Source organism: Oryzias latipes, chromosome 6, assembly GCF_002234675.1.
Source record: "Oryzias latipes chromosome 6, ASM223467v1".
Classification (NCBI taxonomy): Eukaryota; Metazoa; Chordata; class Actinopteri; order Beloniformes; family Adrianichthyidae; genus Oryzias; species Oryzias latipes.
In genome coordinates, this window is record NC_019864.2 from 20,259,791 (window position 1) to 20,281,794 (window position 22,004).

At 36.9% G+C, this 22,004-nt stretch overlaps 4 protein-coding genes across 7 annotated transcripts; 3 read left to right on the forward strand and 1 right to left on the reverse strand.

Annotated features, from left to right (window-relative positions):
* Positions 1-312: 312 nt before the first annotated feature.
* LOC101158692 (transmembrane protein 116) lies at positions 313-5,591 on the reverse strand. Of its 3 annotated transcripts, none has more exons than XM_011476230.2 (12): positions 5,462-5,591; positions 5,300-5,343; positions 3,989-4,052; positions 3,701-3,832; positions 2,454-2,558; positions 2,321-2,370; positions 2,101-2,226; positions 1,951-1,996; positions 1,695-1,766; positions 1,405-1,558; positions 1,258-1,334; positions 313-1,178 (listed from the first exon to the last, which is right to left on the reverse strand). In XM_011476230.2, the coding sequence occupies exons 1-12, from the start codon at positions 5,495-5,497 to the stop codon at positions 1,032-1,034; spliced, it is 1,053 nt and encodes a 350-aa protein (XP_011474532.1). In that variant the 5' UTR covers positions 5,498-5,591; the 3' UTR covers positions 313-1,031. The 3 variants fall into 3 exon arrangements, with proteins under 3 accessions (XP_011474532.1, XP_023811684.1, XP_004069731.1); XM_023955916.1 differs by having other exon boundaries at positions 1,436-1,558; positions 2,321-2,373; XM_004069683.4 differs by having other exon boundaries at positions 2,321-2,373; positions 5,462-5,590.
* Positions 5,592-6,805: 1,214 nt separating this feature from the next.
* LOC101158941 (ADP-ribosylation factor 4) lies at positions 6,806-12,121 on the forward strand. The gene is made up of 6 exons (XM_023955917.1): positions 6,806-7,025; positions 7,682-7,762; positions 7,855-7,964; positions 8,163-8,234; positions 11,079-11,204; positions 11,366-12,121. The coding sequence occupies exons 1-6, from the start codon at positions 6,959-6,961 to the stop codon at positions 11,450-11,452; spliced, it is 543 nt and encodes a 180-aa protein (XP_023811685.1). The 5' UTR covers positions 6,806-6,958; the 3' UTR covers positions 11,453-12,121.
* A 1,721-nt stretch (positions 12,122-13,842) lies between these two features.
* LOC101169032 (protein tyrosine phosphatase domain-containing protein 1-like) lies at positions 13,843-18,600 on the forward strand. Its single transcript, XM_004070060.4, has 13 exons — positions 13,843-14,015; positions 14,134-14,328; positions 14,442-14,522; positions 14,651-14,769; positions 15,722-15,859; positions 15,947-16,218; positions 16,332-16,625; positions 16,726-16,974; positions 17,051-17,167; positions 17,247-17,348; positions 17,431-17,511; positions 17,594-17,704; positions 17,790-18,600. Exons 2-13 carry the CDS (start codon positions 14,141-14,143, stop codon positions 17,910-17,912), a joined length of 1,875 nt encoding a protein of 624 aa, XP_004070108.1. The 5' UTR covers positions 13,843-14,015; positions 14,134-14,140; the 3' UTR covers positions 17,913-18,600.
* Positions 18,601-18,771: 171 nt separating this feature from the next.
* Positions 18,772-20,613, forward strand: LOC101159189 (outer dense fiber protein 3-B). Of its 2 annotated transcripts, none has more exons than XM_011476232.3 (7): positions 18,772-19,018; positions 19,180-19,452; positions 19,530-19,733; positions 19,861-19,962; positions 20,057-20,178; positions 20,249-20,389; positions 20,483-20,613. In XM_011476232.3, the coding sequence occupies exons 2-7, from the start codon at positions 19,341-19,343 to the stop codon at positions 20,573-20,575; spliced, it is 774 nt and encodes a 257-aa protein (XP_011474534.1). In that variant the 5' UTR covers positions 18,772-19,018; positions 19,180-19,340; the 3' UTR covers positions 20,576-20,613. The 2 variants fall into 2 exon arrangements, with proteins under 2 accessions (XP_011474534.1, XP_020559782.1); XM_020704123.2 differs by having other exon boundaries at positions 18,773-19,018; positions 19,331-19,452.
* Positions 20,614-22,004: the final 1,391 nt, after the last annotated feature.

The following is a 22,004-nucleotide window of genomic DNA, read 5'->3' on the forward strand; positions in this document are numbered from 1 at the left end:
CTTTATGTTGCTTTATGAATTGACCCCCCCCTTCTATAATAACCCCCTTACCCCCCTCTTTTATTCCCTCCTCTTATTTTCCGTCCAGTCCAACAAAAAGCGGTTACAAATATGATCAAATAAATAAAGTTTCGTCTAAATTACAAGAGGGGTTTATTCAAACATACACCTTATGTGTCAGAAGATCCACAAACCATATTGTAACAGTAAAATATGTCCAATACAAGAGGCCTTTAGCTCTCATCTGTTTGCACAGCTGTTGGACAGGACAAGTTAGAAAAAAAAAAGGAAAGGATTAAGGTTACAGAAACATCCAATAATATTTCTTTATTCCATGACTGGAGATAAATTCAGGCATCAATAGGGTTACAACTTTGACTCAGCTTTCTGAACCAATAAAAACACTGAAATAATTATACACATAATGATATCATTTTTCTTTATTTCCTGTGTTTGTGTGTGAAAATAAATTCATGACTGCATAAAGAGCGTACCAGACACAAGCTGGGATTATTCTCAGAGGTATGTTAAACCTTCCAATAGCTTAAACACAGGCGTGACAGTGCAGTTTGTGAATTCCTTTATTTCTGCTATAACTGCATTCCTTTGAGGTCCATCGCCTCTTTAGTGTTTGAAAACATTTGCATAGCAAGACAAAAAAACACTTCATTGGTCAAAAGCAATAAATTAGAAAATGACACGTAACACAACATTATTTGACAATGTTATAATATCTGACAAAATAGTCCGTCAATCTTTTTATTCGTATTTGTCAAAACTTCCGGATCCACCAAATTATTTGAGTCAACATGATTTTGGCAGATTTCCTGACTTTCCATTGAAATCCACAGCAGCAACAACACCTCCTGTAATGTTCTGTTTTTGTTGAAAAGTCGAATAAATCCTTCATCCTTTTGTTCCTTTCCTCCTCAGTTCACTGAAAACGTCCAGTTTGAACTGCCATGGCACCTGTCTTCTTTGTGCTCATAACACGTATCGCAGCACAACAATAAACGTGGAGAAGTTCTCTGTCAGCAGTGGCTTCGTAATGATTCATCAAAAAAGGGCAGGTGAGGCGTCAGCGGCATGTTCTCCCCGAGCACGGCCTCCGTGAAGTTTGGACGCCGCCAGGCATAAACCATGCTGTTCAGAAAACCCTGCAGGGACAGGGTGGCAGCCTGACAGGACGGAGACAAAACAGCCCTGTCATTTCTGAATTCATCTCTGTGAATCCGCTTTTGTTCTCATGAAACCCACCTGAATGATGTAGAGGGCAAACAACTTCCTCTGATCCTTCTGTCCTCCCCAGAAAGATAGCAGAATGAGGACGAGAACTACAGAAAACAAAAAACATGAATTTCATGCTGATTTTAATACATATAAATATTTTGTGTGTGTATAGACCTGGTGTCCAACAGATGACAATGACCATCACCATATTTAGTGCAGAAGAAAATACTTTCTTCGATCGTCTTGTTGAATATCCATCAACATAGACAGGAAAAAGTCCTTCCTGCTCACGTCTCTTGTACCATTTCTGAACTTTATAGTAAATAACCTAAAATCAAAAGAAGAAGAATTACAATCCTGTTTTTTTACATTTAAGAAAACGTTTGTTTCCAAGCCTTAACTAGCTTTGTCAGAGGTACAAACTGTGTGTGTTAAAATGTTATCATGATATGGTTATGACTCACAGAGCAGGAGACCAACACTAGTATCACTGCAATGAAAAGAAAAAGTCTGATGGATATGATGCGTCTTGGTTCCTAAAATGAAAAATAAAGATTAAGTTAGCAAAAAAAGTCTTTTTATAGTCCACAAATGCCCTTTTAGGATGAAAGAAAATTATATAATTTTTATGATCAAATTAAATCAGAAACTCCAACAAGTTCAGACAAAGAAAAATGTTTTGCTAAACTGTGAAAGAAAAAAATTAGGTTTGAGACTTACATCTTTAGTGTAGGGTTCCTTCCAGACACGCAAGAACAGAATACAGCTGTAAAAATACACAAAAATGACCAAAAGGGCAAAGGAGACAGGAGACTTCATTTTCTGATCTCTTAAAAACAGAATTATTTATTTAAGTATGACAGCGATTACCTGTTGCTGTAGTTGCTCTCATTCAGGATCATACTTTTCTGTGGTTTGTCAGTCATTGTATTGGCCGAGGACTCTTTTAGGAAAAGTGGGACTACGTACAACAGGTACAGTACGATAGGGAGCAACCTGATAAGTTTACAGAGATCAATAAAAAGTAATTAACTTCATATTGTATTAAATGATTCAAGTGAAAACTTTAAATATAATGTGACAAACTCACCACAAAAAAGCACAAACGGGAAAAGCTTCTATTCTTCTTTTGCACTGGCTCTGCTGTACAAACAGTTCAGAGGAAGAAAGAAATCAGTGACTCTTGATTCTGAACTGGTTAATAACATTTGTTGATGTGTCACCTGTTCATTTTCATCATCTGACGCTCTTTCCCTCCATCCTTGGATAGCATCCTTTGACCTCCAAGCATAAAGAACCACTAACAGAAAGGAAGTTAAATAAAATGTCTGGAACAAAAGGCAAAAAAAAAAAAAAATTGATAATTATTTTGTAAAACAGTCAAAGCAGTCAGTTGAGATGCTCAGATCCACTTAATCTTTAGAAGAACAATCTTTATGACTCTTTGTAGGAACCATACTGCACTTTATTTGGATAAGCCACTGACAACAATTCAAGATTTGTGGAAATGGAACAGTCTTAGAAAAATATAACTAAACCTGCCGACGTGGCAAATGTTGTACCTTTACTAGATTATGTAAGACCATATGTAAAAGATTCGGCTACTAGGATGCTATTCACATACCTTTATTTGGATTTTTTTGAGTTTAAATATAAATAAGAAGAGACTACTTTCAACAAAAATTCAAACAGACAGACTGTAGTTAGATATTGATTCATTGTAAAATATGTAAATAAACACTAAATGTTGCTGTAGACTAAAGTTAAAACACCTGAAAAGGATTTTTTTTCTTGCCTAAATTTTTTTGTAGGTAAAACAGTTTTTTTTCTAGACAGCAAAGATTTGCAAGATTTCAAAAAATATTCTTTAACTTTCCAATTTTAGGCTTTTCAACTTCACTTCATGTCCCTTTTTTTTGTCAACCATGATCATTATATTTAATGGCAAAGACTGACAACACAGATATTCAACAGCCCTTTTCCCCACACTTTTAATTTGAAAAATCTGCTTATCTTTCATATCAGCATATTTTGAACACAAATAGGCTTTGCAGGTTTTTTTCTGCTTGTTTGTACATCACATTCCTTTCCCTTTTGTTTAGTGAGCTAAAAACTAACAGTTTCTTTCCTCTTATCTAAATGTCAATTTAGGAAAGACTATTTATTTTGTTACATTATCTTGCCTTTCTTCCTACTGTGACAGAAAAAAATTAAGATACTGTACCACAAGATAAAACACTTTGTGACGTTGGGTTATGGAAGTAATAAAAGCCACATAAAATTTTAACTGGGATTATGTTCTCTAGGGTGACTCGGGGAAAAACTGGAGTTATGTAACTGGAGGATTTGCTGATCATTTACTGGCAGATGACAACCTAAATCAAGTTAATTTTTTTTAGAATCTTTTGTACTTGGCAAATCATTTATTTATGATGGAAAGCTCCAATCTAACAGCATAAACATGTCTTACCAGGGCCAGTGGCAGCCCATATTGACAGGTGTTTGCATTTTTGTTAAAGCTGACTTTGTTCAAGACAGAAATGACTAACAAGGTCAGAGCAGCCAGGAGGTCTGCAAGAGCAAGCTGCACCAGAAGGTGAACCTGAAAGAAAAAAAGGTGAAGGATTATTAAGGAATTAATAAATACAGTTATTCTAATGCAACCTTTGGCACCACTGAAGAACACAAGCACACAACATTAAAGGCAGCACCGCAGTAAACATCCATATCATGCAGTAAAACACACAGCCGGACTCACTTGTTCTCCTAGTCGTTGCCGTTTTACGATGGAAACCACAAGGACTGAAAAACTCCCGATCACGCTGCAGGAATATTAGGAATGTTAGACAACACCAGCATATTGTCCACTGGAAATCTGTGTGACGTCAGTTCAAAACTTGTACATCAAGTTTAAAATTATATCTTAACTAATGCATAAAGAAATGCAAATGAGTCAAATATAATTAGATTAAATACAACTTAAAATATTTACATTTAAATATATTTTTAAGGTCAGGATTTAAGGTGGTTTGATATTTTAGAAATGAAAAGTACAAATCCTGAGCACACAGCTTTTCTTTAATTAAAACTCTGAAAAACAAAAACAGCAATGCAAGTGCATCTAATGACACAGTTTCAGATTCACTAACAGTCTTATCATTATCAGTTACTGTGTCCCTTTCATCTTTATAACTTTTAAGATTTAAATCAGGACGGTGTCTAGAATTTTTGATTGTGTAATTTGTGTTGTAAAGATCAATGTTTTCTGACCTAGTTATGGTCAACCTTTATATTGTGAATAGATGCTTCACATTACAGATCGCAACACCTGTGTTGTGTTGCAACTGTGCTGCTTACATAGTTTAAAAAAAAAGAATCCCTTATCAATAGTCTTCTGCTGTCATGCCTAACAACATACGGTAATAATTCAAGGTTTTTTTGTTCACATTATAGGTCAAAAGTTGTCAGAAAATGTCATAAAGCACACTATTGGTAATAATTGTTTATTCTTTTTTCTTGTTTAACTACAAGGAACTATCATTTGATTCATTTTAATTTTTAGTAGAGCTATGGTAACCAGGTAATTTCCCCTTTGTGAGATCAACAAAGTTCTATTCTATTCAATTCTATTACCCTACATTTAGTTTTTCTTGGACAAAATAGATGAAGAAGTGTTCTCCAAACACTACAGATACTATAAAAATAATACTCCAAGATATATTAGGTAGTCATAATTATTTTTTATGATACAAATATTGTTACATATTTAATAAAAAGTGCATCCTTTTGTTATTCATAAAGTTGTATTTCCTTTTACTTCTAGGATACAACGAGCACCAGATTTGGCCTTAAGGTAAGGCATCATTATATAATAGCACACCGCTGGTGCCAAGACTGAAAAAAAAAGCCATGCACGCCTACATGACATGTTGTCCTGCAGGTTGAGCAAACCTTTTACAGAAAAAAAAAAGTGAACTACTAGTTATATTTAAAACTGTATTATGTAAAAGATGAACATTACTTTTACCATGGATTGCACATTGTCTTTAAGTTCATAAATGATAATTACCTCGGAATAAGAAGTGCTATGTACACATCAGACAGTGTGGATACCTAAAAACGACAGAAATTGTACAAAGTTCAGAGCATAATGATTTAAGGAAATAAAATATATGTATATAATTTATGTGAAATGTTCAATTAAAAAACAGAAACTCAAACTTCTACTTACTTGCTTTCCATCCATGGGCTCCATGGTGAAAGTCATGTTCACACAGCAGTCACATTCGGAATGTGCTGGAAGATAAAAACCTATCTCAGTTTCATGCCTCTGTGAAAGGATGTTTATTTTTCAAAGGACACTTATACCAAACCCCACACCTAGTCACATGGTGCTAGTTTGACTCCACCTGCTGTGAGCAACCAGATTGTGTATGAATTGCACAGCAGTCAGTCAGTATCATAGCAGAGCTGTGAATAGGAATCCCCATGTGGGAAATAGATCTTTTCTAACCTCCAGCTATTCTTTGAAAACACAACAGATTTGTATGTTGTAACTGAGCTATTATTTTTCTTTAAAAAAATAATCCCAGACTAGCAAAAGAAACATAAAAAACAAGTTCTTCCTGTTTTACTGCTCTCTTTCATACTATTTAAATCAGATCAGTCTTAGTTAATATAAAGTTAATATATTAACGTTTCTCTAGTGTGATAATGCGGACAACTGTTTTTTTGATTGTTTTTTTTTAGCTGGCAGAGACTCTTAGCAAAAACTTGTATTTTTAAGTGTACTACAAGTATACTAAAAGTGAGGTAGTATACTTAAAGTCTATTGTAATAAACTATCTATGTTTTGTAAACTTAAGATGTCCCAATTTAGTCCTAAGAAGTATTTAGTTTGTATACTTCTTACACTATTCATGATCTATATTGTAAACTTGCTATATTCAATCATGTTTTGGGCTTACTTTAAGCGTAGTAATTGCTAAGGGGAGGCCTGTTGCTACAGTTCACCTGCTACAGGCTTTGAATAAAAGTTCTCAAAAAGCTCCTCAACAAAGTTTTATTTTTGATTTTTGACATAATTTCATACTCTAAACACATTAGTGAAAATCCTGTTTACTGAGCACCACAAAACAATAAATTTTTTCTTCCCTATTTATTTATCAGGGCCTACAGCAATACTGATTAATTGTATGCATTAACATACTGTCAAACAGATTCATTGACGTTGTGAATCCTGGGAAAAGAGTCAACATAAACATATAAAAATATATGTGTGTAGCCATTGTACATTAAGTAAATCAGCAACATTATGAAATCATGTTGCGCGTTTATTTTGCACTGACATCTAGCGGTGGATATCGGAGTTGCATTTTGGAATAATATTTTTCAAAATAATATTTCACAAAAATATTTTACAAAGAGCTCGGATACTGGTGATTAAATTTGCATTACTGAAAGTAATTGCCTCCGGTTGTACCTTGTATCACTTAAATACAAAACCAAACGCCTAAGCACGCTTTTCCGTTTCTGTCTTTCTGTGTTGATAAAGTTGATTCAAATTGGTGACGTCATGTCTTCCACGTTGGCCCGGACGTGGCAGTCGTCAGTTCTGTTGTGTGGAAATCCTTCTTTTGAACCGCATAGGAGTTAAAATATTTCACTACAGCCTCACCTTAATCCGAGGAAGCATTGCATCCGTAGATCTACACCTTGTCGGACAGTTATGGGGCTAACTATCTCGTCCATTTTCGGTCGGCTCTTCGGGAAGAAACAAATGAGAATTTTGATGGGTGAGTAAAAACTTCTGCGGGGCTAACGGGACTTAGCGTCGCCTCGGAAAAACACAAATATGAGCTTTTAAGTGAAACATTTGCAAACTGCTCGGGAAAATGATAACACAGAACTATTCGTTTTTTCCACCCTAATCAATTTAATCAAAATGTTAATTATTTTACCGAGACAGTTTTTGTTCTCAAAGATTAAGATATGGAAAAAAAAAATGGAAAAAAAATGTGGCCTAGTTCATCCGAAATGGGTTAAACCATTCTAGTTAGAAATGTCATTGAAAATAAATAAACACTTTAGATTTCTTTAAAAAAACACATTTAAAAAAAAAACCAAACTTAAATATTATTTTAGGTTTAGTTTTTTCACTTGTTTGAAATATTTTCAACATCTTGCTGGCTAACTTTAACTTTTTTCTTCCTTTTAAGTGAAACCAGGAAAATTAGTTGTGCTTAAAGAATGTTTAGTTTTAATTTAAGATGCGTTCTTTTAAATATAATTGTAAAATAAGACTGGATGAGGCACATAAACAGACAAATGTCAGTATAGTATTAAAATGGTATCGTCTTGGATAATAAACTGAAAAGAAAGTACTTTGTGATGTTTTCTTTTTCTTCCTACTAACAGTTCAGACTTGTTTCATTTTTTTAAATCTCTACAGTTGGGCTGGATGCTGCAGGAAAAACAACAATATTGTACAAACTGAAGCTTGGAGAAATCGTAACCACTATTCCCACCATCGGTAGGAAAATGACTCCATACGCTTGTTTTTTTAAGTTCTAATAATGTGCAGAAATGTAACCAAAACTGTCCACTTCTATGTCCTCTGTGCAGGTTTCAATGTGGAGACAGTGGAATATAAAAATATCAGCTTCACTGTTTGGGATGTCGGCGGTCAGGACAAGATCCGGCCTCTCTGGAGACATTACTTTCAGAACACGCAGGTATGAGAGCAGATGAGACTTTTCTCTACATAAAACACAAATGTGACTTTGTCTTTAGATAAACTTTGAGTAACTTGTTTCTGAAAACTATTTACAGTGCTGTATGCTGTAAAGCATAATACCTGAGTATTTTCAGCTTTTTGCTGTTCGATGCCAGGATTCAGCTTTAGAGCGTTTAACATTGTTTTCTTCTTTTAGGGCCTCATTTTTGTAGTGGACAGCAATGACAGAGAGAGAGTGACTGAATCTGCAGAAGAGCTATCAAAAATGGTTAGTACTTTGTTCATCTTGTTTACACATGTTTTACATTTGAATATTAAGTTTAAAAACGAATAAAAAACTATTAAAAAACAGATGTATAAAACTGAAATAAGTATTAGCATAATGCTTAGGGGTTTATTTATCACACCAGCTTTGGCAAAAAAATAAAAATAAAACTAATAACTTTGCCTTTATTCAGAATGTATAACGTATCTAATTTAAAAGATTAAGCACCTTTAAAACCAGTTGGGGGGGGCGAGGGCATCGTCATACCTCTACACACTCTTGGTAAATTCAAATATGGATCAATTGGGCTGTTTGGGGAAAACGTTCGATAGGTGGAAGGAGTATCGTCATGGGAGAAGAAAAAACACTTTGCTGTGCACAGCGGCTCAGAGATTAGTGTATTAAAAACAAGAATATCTTCTACTATATTTGATAGTAAACACACAACACATTGACTTCCGGTTTAAGGCAGGTTTAAAAAGTCACACAGAACCAGGTCGGTTTACTATGTAACCACTAGTTACAGGAGAAAGTAAAGTCCTATTGTATTCCAACAACACAACACAAGTAAATATACTACAATAGTCTGGTTCTCACATTTTTTAGCCTCTGTGGATTGACCTGGTACGTCAGACAACTATTGTTGGCTCATTTTAATCAACACAATCTTTTTATTTTATTTGATAATATATTTGAAATTACACTTTAGTTCCAAAAGACTGTGATCTTTTGTCATGTGATGAAGGATCAAATTTTTAGCTTTAGCTTTTAGCCTTACTGGACGTATTCTGAAAACCCAGGCTTGTTTGTTGCCTATTTGGAAAGTCATTTATTAATGTAACGTAAAGGTTTTGATAGTTTAGCCAAATCAAGTGTTTACTCTTCCTGGTACATTTGGGAGGTAGTTGTCTCACCCACTTAGTCAATCTATACTGTCAGTGGTTTCACTTCTGACACTTTAAGATTCCACCTCTCAGTTGATGAGAAACGATTATACAGGAAAGACAGAAGCACCTATTCCTTCTCTTAAGATCTATTTGGTTTTAAAGCAAGATACCATTTTGTCATCGCGGTTAAAGACCCACTATGATGAAACTGGTGTCTTTAACATTTTTTCTGATGATGGAGGACATGAAGAGAATGAAACAAAAAATGTATTTTAAATTTTGTACACGGATAGATGATGGGGAAGGGGGCGGGCTTACTACGTGCCAGCAGTCCCTGCCACAATTCAGAGGCGGCCTTCTAATGAACTCCTGCAAAAAAGATGTCCTTGAAAACGTCACGGGCTTTCTGTTTTAAGCTAAAGATGACATCAAAAGATGATCGGAGCGGGACTTTGAACTTTAGGGAAATCATTTCATCTCTACAGCTTTTAATGAGTCCAGTCAAACTACAGAGTTAGAGCTGTGACAGTGTGGGATTTTTGATCACCGCGGTGATGACCCCCCCCCCCCCCCCCAACACAAAATCCCCCGCCGGCCGCTTCGCAAATGATTACAATTAAAACGCAGTATTCTTTATTAACAAATAACAGTAACAACTAACTATCTAACTAATGAACTAACTATATAGGTGTTGTAGAATGACTGCGCACTGAGTGTGTAGGAGGAAGGAGCGCACACACGTGTGTTAGGGGTGCGTGTTGATTCTTCTTCAGCGGACTGCTCTCTAGCTGCATGTGAGCCTTCATCTGTGCTCTCTGGTACAGACATCTTCTCAGAATATTATATATTGCCCAGTTATAAACACACTGCAGACACTTTGTCACCTTTCCGGTAGCCATGAAGCCTAACACCCATGAAGAACGCGAGGCAGGAGGCTCCACCTTTGTTTATACAGACACGTAACGTTGAGCTGCACAAAATAGTTCCCAAACAAAACATGTAGGGATATTCATTGAAATCTAACAGTGTGTGTTCATGTTTGGTGTTACAGAGTGACTGAGAACAGTAATAACCCCCCCAACACAAAATCCTCCGGCGGGCGGCCGTGTCGCGCACTTAAGAACAAACGCAGCTTGTAACGGAAATGAATACAATGGAAATTAATTAGAATGCAGTAAATTTGTCGTATTTTCCACGCGAGACAGAAATTTCTGTTGTAGAATGAGGATGTTTCTGTGTGTGTGTGTGTGTGTGTGTGAGTAGAGGGAGTGTTTGAAACGTTTCCCCCAGAAACACTTGAAGTCTGAGGACTAGCAGAAAAAGTGAATTATCATTAAAGATGAATGTGTTTAATGCGTTTATTATAGTTCCAATCATGCACCATATGCAGAAATAAAAAAAAATAAAAAAAACTTTCAAAAAAACAAAAGTGCAGTGATGTGGTTATTGTCACACCCCTACCACAGAGCTGATTCACTCTAGTTCTGCTGGGTTTTGATGAACAATGGGTGTCTCCAATTTAACTTTAGTATTGACATAAATATGGGAAAAAATCATAGCTTAGATCAAATTGTTGTATTTTTGTACAGCATTTGGAATTTTTCTGGATACTTAAGGTGTTTTCATCAGCAGACTATAAACAAACACAGCAAACTGGCTTGTTGGAATCATTTTGAACTGACTTCCCTTTCATGTTGTGTAGTTTCAAAAGATTTTTCCTATAATAGAGAGAAGATTACTTTAAGATGAGTAAAAACAAAGATAACCAAGAATTATTCTTGGCTAATCCATTCAGTTTTTTAGATTCCAAAGGGTTTACATTAGAGTTTGGCTTATGTGTGTTTCTAGGTGCATTTTATTTCTTTTTTTTTTTTTAATACATTTTCTTGTAAAATCAGAATCTTTCTCTGCGTTTTTTGTTACGTTTAAAATCTATAATGGGTGTTTTCTACCTTTGCAGCTGCTTGAAGATGAACTGAAAGATGCGGTTTTGCTGGTGTTTGCTAACAAGCAGGATCTTCCTAACGCCTTATCGGTCAGTGAACTGGCAGACAAACTTGGCCTGCAAGCTCTTCGCAACAAAACTGTAAGTCTTTTTTTTTATTTAATTTTTTACCGTAAGTCATTTTAAATAGAAATACTTGCACTAGAAAACAAAAGTGTCGACTCCATGTTGTGTCAAGCCTCTTTTATATTTTATTTTTATTTTTTAACGTTGCTGATTTGTGCTGACTCTGGACTTCACAGTGGCACATCGAAGCTACCTGCGCCACCCAGGGCACCGGCCTGTATGAAGGACTGGACTGGCTTTCCAGAGAGTTGTCCAAGAATTAATCAACCACAAACTGAGCTGCGGAGAGAGACTGACCAGCACCGGACAGAAAAGACGGCACCTTTAACCAATCCTGGCGTTTATGGACAGTATAATCAACTACAACAACCTTCACAAATTTTTCTTTTTGTTTTTTTTGTTACTGTGTCATCATTGATTCTCGACACGCTGGGTTTTCTTATTTTTGTTTCCATGCATTTAAAGCATGTGAACATGTTTTTTTTTTTTTTTCTTTCTGCCCCTCTCTGTGCTGTTGGCCTCCATAACAGACCCTTCTGTCCTCTGATGTGTCTTCAAACCTTCATCTGTTCTGACTCTGAAGGCCTGTTGAGAGTAGTGAGCTTCTGTGAGGATCAGTTAGTTTGTGAATGTGGAGCTTGCTTAAAAAGAAGGGAACTGTGCCTTTTTGCTCTTCTTTCACACATGTCAGTTATCTATTCTTTGATTATAAAGTCATTTTTTCTGCCCAAGCTGCTTTTGTGTTTGTATGCTTTTCACTAAAAAAACAAGAGATTTCTGTTGTAAGCTGTGCCTCAGCAGATCTACATCACTGTGAAAGTAAAAGTAAGGTCAAAATGCAAATAATTCATCGCTTTGGACTTGATCCAGCCTGAGTTTGTCCTCACTCCTTTTGTTTTTCTATGCAATCACGATAAAAAGATTGAAGAATCTCAGTTCTCCTGTTTTCTGACGGAAAGGGTTTCAACCTAGAAGGAGGAAGGAAGCACTGTCTGAATTTTGAAATAGCAGTGTTGCGATGGAGAGCATCATTACACAGTGAACATGTTTTCCCCCCATTTTTTTAGTTCTTTATTTTATTTTGTAGGTTTTTTTTCTCCAGCAGTCCGTAGTACTAAGTGTGTTGCACTGTTTGGCAAATGCCAACATAAATCTGCCATCAGGTTTTTATGGGTTACATTCCAACTTGTGCTTTTTAAAGCTAAAGAAATTTTGTTGAGTATTTCCTAACAGTGTTCTATTAAAAACAATAATAAAAAGACACTAAATAAAACGAGCATAACCAAAAAATGCTTTAGATTCCGGTCACTGTTTCACAACCTTCCAGCAAACTCGCCTCGAGTTTTGTGAAAGGGACTTTGGTAAGAGGAAGTGCCTGTCCCAACAATGTTCAGGCAAATAACCACACAGAGTAATTTATCACCAAGAGATGAAGATGAATTACTACTTCAGAACATTACCCACAAACTTCTTATGCCTAAAGTAAATAATTGTATAAGTAAAATGCCTGTAGTCAAGTGTGTTATCTTCCAGTTATTGACATTAACCCTTGTGCTATCTTAGATGACCCCACCCTTACTTTGACGTGTTCTCCCTACCATGACAAAGGTGGATACAGGTGGAAAGATGTCATCCATGGACACCAGTGAAGATCACAAATCATTGAAGAAAAAAGGCTCAACACACTGTCTAGTGGGTCTAGATGACCCAACTCCCAACGTTAAAGCGCCTAGGATAGCACAAGGGTTACGCAGAAAAAATGATGAAGATAGTAAAGAAGTAATCGGTTAATCAAAGGGTTTTGTCAAAACGTTTTCCTGTCTGTATATATTTTATAAAGTTGTGTTAATTACCTAAATGGATTATTGAGTCAGACAAATTTCTAAAAACAGGTTCACTTTACAAGATTTTAGTTTATGCCAGTAGTGGTTATTTATATGCATTTTGATACATTTACCACTCTGATTTAATAGCATACAGTCTATTTTTGGTAGGAGAAAGAAGCTTAATTAATTAATTCCAGAAGCAATTTGGAAAGGATTACTTGATTCTGGCATGATGAGAAAAATAGGCAAATTCTTTAAAAACAAACAAACACCGGAATTCTAAAATAATTTGTAGTATTTCCTCACACAGAGAAACGTTTAGGCCTAAAAAGCTGGGTGATGATAATAACAATGGGCCATTGAGGAAGACCACGCCAGGTAAAATCTGTGGGTGGAGCTAATAGATGTAATCCCACCATCACTTTTTTAATGACAAGCTGTCCCCTCCTGCGGGTGAAGATTTATCCAGACTTGATCTGAATAAATAAATTGTTCATGTGATGATTCAAAAAAACTACAGACAGAAAAAAAATCATGTATTCCCGGCTGTTTTATATGGTTTAAAACATTAAAAAAAAAACAAAAAAAAACGTATTAACGTTTTCAAAATTTTCTTAATCAAAGTTTGCTTTACTTAAAATGTCATTCAACAACAAAAAAAAACGATAAATTCATAACAACAAAATGGTCACAAACTGCTATCTGCATCACAAAGTAATATCTGGGAGGAACTGTGACCTGTGGTAGGTAATTAGGGCATGCATGGGGGTTAGGAATAAGCATTATATAATTGGCTTGCCATGAAGCATGATTGTCTGTTCTAATGTATTTATGACAGCTAATAAGGCTTAGAGGAGCTGGAACATTGCACAATTGTGTGTGTGTGTGTGCAGTACAACAACATAGAGGAGCACATGTGCATCCAATTTGACAGTTTGAAGTTTTTATTGTTTGGAGAAAACATTAAATGGGATTAACGCTGTCACACTCCGTCAAACAGGTACGTCTGAATTTGTTTACATTAATTACAGATCATCATCACTTTGCTGGATGTAAGAGAAGTGTGAGGCTAACTTTAGATTGGTCACAGCTGATCTGAGAAACTTCCACTTCCACAGAAGGATAATGCCGAGCCTAGCTCCACACATTTCCGTTCCACGGCCCTCCTACTCCCAGGCCAGGGAGAACCTGGTCAAAGCAATCCCACCCAAGCTGCTCTGTCTGTTAGCCTGCGGAGGAAGAGACTGTCGCTATGAAGGCCCGGACTGCTGGAAATTAAACCAGCAAGTCATTCGAGGCATTTTCTCCTCATGGTAAAAAAAAAAAAAAAAAAAGTGCCTGCACCCTTGCAAAAACTCTTGTGTACATTGCTTTAAAAAGAAAAATCAATGGTACATTTCTGATTTTGAACCATTTGACCACCCAGGGTGACGGATGATATAATTGCAATGGCACGTCCGTCAAACCATCTAATCCAGAAGTACAACATTATAGATCAATTTAACAGGTAAGCAGGCTTTAATTACCTGCATGTCTGTGATCGTGTATCCAGGGCCGATAAGAACCTAGGAGCTAACTTTTGTCATGTCTTTAAATTATTAACATGAAGAGAAAAACCTCTCTTTTAATTGCCAGGCTCAACATCAAATCTATCATCAACATGCAGCTTCCTGGGGAGCACGCTCACTGTGGACCTCCTCTAGACCCCGACAGTGGTTTCACATACTCTCCACAGACATTCATGGACAATGACAGTAAGATCCCATTAAATATTTTAGGAGAAACTTTCATTCCAGAGCTATTGGGTAAAAAAACATGTGACTGTGAGACGATGACATTTGTCTCTGCAAGAATACTGGTTAGACACTTGAACTTGAGTTGTTCTGTATTTCGCACTATATGAGTCAGACTGGAGTATAAGTCGCACTTCTTTGGAGAATTTTATTTCACAAAATAGAATGGACATTTCTTCTTGAAAGGCAAATAGCAATAATGAAATAAATAACACTAACAGATGCTTCACTACCGTAAAAAAACTATGTTTATTTAGCTTCATGAAACATAGGAATATAGTATATCATTGCAACATATGAACAATTTTTAAGACAACCATGTAGCATATAAAAAATACTAACAAGTCAATTAAATTATTTTTATCACTTCAAATCCATAAATCCGTTGAATTCTTCATCCACCATGTCACTTCTGAACAACTCCATCCAGCTCAGTGTAAGACGGAGCTGCTGCCAGAGGCAAATAGTGATGCACACGCCTACAAGTTCATTAGTAGCACCCCTGGTCGAACTATGCAAAAACTATTACTTGTGCCATTACGATACTTATACCATTAGGTGACTTAGAAACTTTAGAGTAAATTACAAAACAATTTAATATTGTTATATTTGTCAAGTTTATTAATTAATATGACCCCTGGCTGCAGTCAAGAAAGGTGCCTTACATTAAAAGCTCAAAAATATTGAAAAAAAACAACAACAAATACATATTGTGATAAATACATATAGTGTAACAACTTGTTTTTAAAGTTCAACAGTGATGCTTGTGACATTGAAATACGGTTTTTACCTATGATTTGACATGGACGTGGCAAAAAGGGACTTGGGAGCATCTTTGGACCAGGATTAGCTAAAACGCTATTTGAAAAAAGTCAAGACTAATGTAATCAGAGCTATACGCATACGTTTACAGTTTACTTCTACAACTTTGGGATGCCGGACTACGGAGTGTCGTCTCTTGTTGGAATCATTGATGGACTAAAAGTTCTGGATTTTGCAGTAAAAGAAGGAAGAGTAGCAATTCATTGTCACGCAGGCCTGGGTAGAACAGGTGAGATGAAACAATTCTGCTATGTCATAAGTTCAAACAAATGCAGTTTCTTCCTTGTTGTACAGCTCATGGGCATTGTTGTTTCAGGCGTCCTGATTGCTTGTTACTTAATCTACACCCTGCGCATCAGCCCCAGCGAAGCCGTCCACTATGTGCGCATCAAACGGCCTCGATCTATTCAAACACGCACACAGATAAACCAGGTCTTTGACTTTGCTCGGCTCCTCGGCACACAGCTGGTCCAGTATCCAGACCTCAGCCTGCGGCATGGAGCTCCTTTCACATTGCAGCACTACCTCAACAGACAGGCGCTGCTGCTGCATGGTCAGGAGGCACGCAAGCTACGGCACACACCCAAGGTCAGGATATGCACGTGTACCTCTACCTTCCGCTAACTTTGCATCTCCTTAACCCAGAAGAAAAGACTCTTGTTCATTTCTTTTTTCCTCCTACTTGTGCCTGCTTTGATTAGGTGGTGTATCTTTTGTGTGTGCGTCTCTCCTGCCTGGCACTGGGGCTCCCTCCTCCTCCTGAAGTCCAGGTAGAGCTGGAAAAGAGGTCAGGAATCAAGACCCTTAGCAAGACAGTGAGAGACACCCTGGTGTCCAGACAGCATTTACCCTTGTTGAATGAAGGCTGTAAGAGCTCACGGGGGGCATCAGGGTCAGTGTCCTCCTGGGATGAACCCCAGGTATACTTGGAGAGAAAGCACGAGGTGCTGCTGGACAAGCGCAGCTACAGTGATTCCGATCTCAGCAAAATGACAGTAAATGAGCTGACTTCTTAACAAAATCACAGCAACAGTTAACATTTAAAGCTTTAATTAATGTAGGATTGTTTTCACCTTGTTGCGTTCTGTTCTGAAGGACCTGGAGCTGAGTCCATATGGCGCTGCAGCTCTTGGAAATGAGAAACACTGGTGTGTGGAGGACCTGATCCAAACTGACAGGAGATCAGTCAGTCCGGTTCTTGGCATGCTTTCAGGAGGGCATCCGGCTGCAAAAAAGCAAACACATAACCCTACAATGTCCAACATGATGCCAAACAACAACGAGGCAAAGAGGAGAGCGAGTGCGAGCAAAAATGCACTTCCGAAATACAGCTCCAGCTTGGAGGTACCATGCTCTTGAAACAAAAATATATATTTTTTTGTTGTAGTAAAAATGATGGTTTAAACTTTTTCAAATTAAGTTGTACAGGAATGCACATAATCCTGGCCCCACCACCATGGCCCGTCCTGTTGCCAAGGCGATGGCAGAACAAGGACCACCAGGACAGAATATTCTGCAGAGGTCCGCTCTGCTGCAGGTAATTGAAAAAATAATGAATTGTCAATTAATAAATTGTCAATTCCTATTTGATTGAAACAAAAGTGATTATTTTAAAGGAGGAGCTGAACAGCAGTGACTGTGGCTGGGCTCTGTTGGTCACTGAGACAGACATTCACGTCCTCTGCTGTCTCTTGTGGACGTGGCTGGAGAAGTTAAAAGTCAGTGCCATCAAAATAATTTGTCAACTTTATTTTCTAACCTTCCTAAAAGGTTGAACATTTCTTTAAATTCTTTCTTTAGGACCCAGTACTGAGCCCTGAGGATATACAAAAGCTAAAAGTGGAAGAAAGCAACAGGAAACCTCTGAATGTGCTCAGAAAAGTAAAAAAACAAACAAAAAAACCATCTTTATTTTGTCCTATTTTAACTTCTGAAAGTAAAACACTGATTTGGATCATTACAGTCACAAAGACACACCATCTACTGTCTGCTGAGCTGTGTGAGTTCAGTGACCAGCTTGCGTCCACACAGAGAGGATGCTGTGCTCCAGCGGCTGATGTCTGCTCTCACACGGGTAAAACTGAGAAACAGCAGCATTTACAAAACTGGGTTTTTCCAAATTGGAAACACTCCTCGATGTGTTTATTTTACCCCAACAGCGCCCTCAAGAGGAAATGGGAACCCTTGCCCAACTGATGAAAGTCCTAAAGGCCAGTTTGAGAGAAACCTTCCACAACTATAGACACCTCACAAGAGCCTGCAGCACCATCAATACTCTTTGAAGAGCAGTCCAATCAAACAAATTAGAAAGGCAAAACATTTTTGTATTAGCTGTACTTTGGTTTGGACAACATGCAGGAGATGCAATGGAAATGCTTAATAATAAATTATTCTGGCATTATCGTAAAAGGTTTTGACATTTTAGGACATTTTATTTTGCTGCTTCTGTGCTGATTTATGTATTGTCCTTTTATATCACACTCATAATTGAATGAAAACATTAAATATAGCAACAACAATATTTATTACAATGATGCAGATTCAAGTGGAAAAGGACTGAAGCTACTGTTTACAAAATGGAGGAAAAGACTGTTTCACAATACTGACAAAACATTTATGTAACTTTTTTTAACAAAATATTCTACATTTGAGACAGTAAATGTCTGCTGTAAGCCTCAGAGGCAAGAGTATTTTATTTTATTGTAAAATCATAGTTCATAGACTCTACGGTTATTATATGAAACTCTAGTTAAAACCACTGCAATTAAGAGTGGGGGAAAATATCAGTTCTGGGATTAAAAGTTCATACTTATTAGAAGTAACTTTGGAATTTGGATGTTTTGATCAGTTAGAGCTTGGAAGAAAACCAAAATAAATACAAAGAAAAAATCCTGATATCTAATCTTTTTTTTCCACAAATGGCAGTGTCTGGATATAGAAAATAAATTGCCAAAGGCAGTATAAAACATGTTTCCAGTTTTTTTTTTCCTTACACCTCAAACATACACAAACAAAGGCACTAAATAAAGCCTATTGTTGCACTTTGTTATTTCGTCTTCAAATAGAAAACATTTTTATTTTTAGCACACATGAAAAGTGAATTCACTGTGTGACACTGTGGCTGCTTTGATCAATTCATATCCTATAAATCATTGGTAAGCTCTAAGTAGCACTGATTACTGTTCGGGTTTAAAAACTGTGCACAGCTTTTGTGCTAAGTCACCTTCCAACCAAAATGAGCATGTGTGTCAGAGAGTCATTTCCATGACAGCGTTGTCATGGTAACTTTGACCACTGAAAACATTGTTTGGTTCAGTGCTTATTGGGATTTCTGTGGTTTCCCAAGAAAGTTGGACGACCTTAGCAACTGGATGTTAACCTATACCAGGTAAAATATTTCTTTGTTTTCACCAAAAGTAAAAAAAATTAAATGACAGTATAGTATTTTCATGAGTTTAGGCAGATTCTAACATTATTTACTTGTATAGTACACATAACTAAGTTCAATTCTTCTTTATGAAGCTATTTTTTCTTCTTTTTCCTTTTTAGTTGTCGCTGCTAAGTGGGGTTCATTTTCTTTCTATTTGATGAGATGCTTATGCGTGAAACAAGTTTCAAATTCACTTTAATAAACAGTTGAGATTTTTGCATTGAAAATAATCTTACGCCTTTGTTAAATATTTTATGTATCACTTAAAAGTCAATAAAAAATGCAGAGTGATAAATACTGGGTTGGAACTTGGAGGCCACACAAGCCAAGAGGACCTGTGGCTGCTCTCTATGGGAGTCCAGGACCTAAGTATGCTTTGCCTGGACTTATAGGTAAACCAGTGTATTTCAGTTCCATCACCAACTTCAGTATTTAGCACCTAACGTCTGTGGCTCTTGTGTTTATGAAGGTAGTGCTCAACGTGACCCTACAAAATGCAAAGCACCAGTGTTCTCTTTTGGTATTCGCTGTGAAAAAGCAAATTCTAACTCCTCTCCTGGACCAACTTACTTAATACCTTCCAACATCACCCGACGGGGAAGAAATGGCACGCCTGCCTTCTCGATCTCCAGTCGCTCAAAGCAGCCGTTGTTGTTCCGAGCACCAGGACCGGGTCAGTGAAGCATTAAACATTTTAATGTCAATTATTTCAAATTTGGTGAAATTCTTAAAAAATTGCATCATAAATAAAAAAAGGAAATGTCAGGAGTGTAAATGTACAAATACCTTTGCTATGCCAGGCCAGTACTCCCCGGAGAACTCAGAAAAGTTAATTTTCCATTCACCTCCGGCTTATTCTCTTTCTGGAAGGAGTAAAGCTGGGAGTACTAAACAATTACCAGGTAATGCTGATGTCAACAATTAATACCCAACGAGAAAATGAGGGTTTTGTACATAAGACTATTCTGAAATAACTTCACCCATACCCCACTGCAGGTCCAGCCACCTACACTCTGCCCCCTATGCTGGGGCCGAAGTCAGCGGTCACAACTTCATCACCTACCTACACTCTCTGTGGCCGCAGCAAAAGCGGAAGCTTTCACGAAGACATGGCAAAGGTATTCAAATATAAATGGAAGCAACTAATCATATGAAGATTAACTTTTTGTTTTTCAACTCTCCTGTCAGAGTCCAGGCCCAGCTGCTTATAAAGCTGTAGACCCTTACATTTATAAGCAAAAACCTCCACACTTTAGCATGACAGGCAGAAACTTCATTCCAGGTGAAGCAGCACAGAAACCAGGCCCAGGGGCATACTGTCCTGAGAGGGTAAGAGGGTTCATTTATTTATTTATTTATTTAATTGGGGGGGGGTTAAAGCACCGTGCAGAATAATGTTCAAACGTTTTCCATCATTCATAGGTCACCTTTACAAGAGCCAAAGCTCCAAGTTTTACCTTTGGACTGCGTCATTCCCAATATGTCTCACCCTTCATCATGGACGTGGAATCCTAATGAAAAAAACTGTATTCAATGAAGCAAAATTCTCAAGATTGTTGTTGTAATCTGTACATTTTTCTTTGACAATTGCATTTTTCACAGTTTGGACAAAAATCCAGACTCTTAGTAGAGTATGTTAGGCAACTTTTGTCATTAGTGAAACAAACATACAATAGAAACCTACAGTAATCTTTAAACGAGTCTTTACAATCTAAATGGAATTCCTCCTCCTTTGCGCCTTTCAGCACACAGCGGCACATTCTGGAGGAATTTATTCACACAAGCCTCCTTTAAAAATATGGACGACTTTGGTTTTAGAATTTTGCACCCTTGTCTTTTATTTATGAGAAAATTGAGCTAAGCAAAGCGAAGAAATAAGTTAAAAGATTAAAAAAATATTTAATAAAGTTTCAAATTCAACAATTTAGGTTGAACTGAATTAGTTCACCACCTACCTGCGCGCTGGACCAAACCAATGTCTGGTAGTGTTTTTCAACCTTTTTTTGAGTCAAGGTACACTTTTTCCTTGACAGAAATCCAGTGGCACACCAGCAACTAAAAATAAAAAAAGATAAACTCTATAGTCGGTATTGATGTACAATCTCTCCATGATCTCATGTGCATTTTTTGTAATGTTTGAGGCACAAAAGATTTGAAGTTACAGCTGTTTTTCCTAAAAGTTGCAATAGCTTTCAATAATAATTCTTAACTAAATCAGTTGAAAATGTGTTGTTGTTTTTCCTTCCAGTTTATTAAAATAGAATTTCATGTAAACCTCACAAAAAAGGGTTGGCGGGCGGTCCCCCCCCCCTGGTCCGGGGGTCTCCCCCTCTTTCCTGGTCTGGCTGGTCAGGCTGGGGAGGATCTGGTTCCCCTTATGAACACATGGTTCACTTTGGCGTGCATGTAGCTCCACCCCCACGTGCACGTGCACACTGCCACACTGCTCCCTGTCTGCTTTATCCCTCCTCCTAACCCACAGTGTACTGATGGACAGATATCTTCCGCTTATCTTAGTGTCAAAATTTCACGTTTGGATGTAATATTTGCCTTTAACTTAACTTAAAATAATAACCTATTCAAATTAGCAACTCCGCACTTGCATCCCCTCAGTTTCTCCCCCTCCCTCTTTATTTATTTTTCTACTATTCCCCCCCCACGCTTTCCCCTCTCCCTCTTTAATAAAAAGAATATGTATATATACTTAAAACACAAAAAATGTAACAAATAAATAAAAAATAATAAAAAAAACAAAAAGGAGTTCATTCAAATTTACTATCCAAAGATTCATAACCCCTTCTTGTAATAGTAAAACTTGTCCAACACAAAAGGCCCTCAGCGCAAACAGGTTAAAAAATAAAATAAAATAATATTCTTTCTAAACGGTAATTTATTTTTTAAATTTTATTTTTGTTTTTTTGCAAGAGCAACTGTAGCTTTTGAA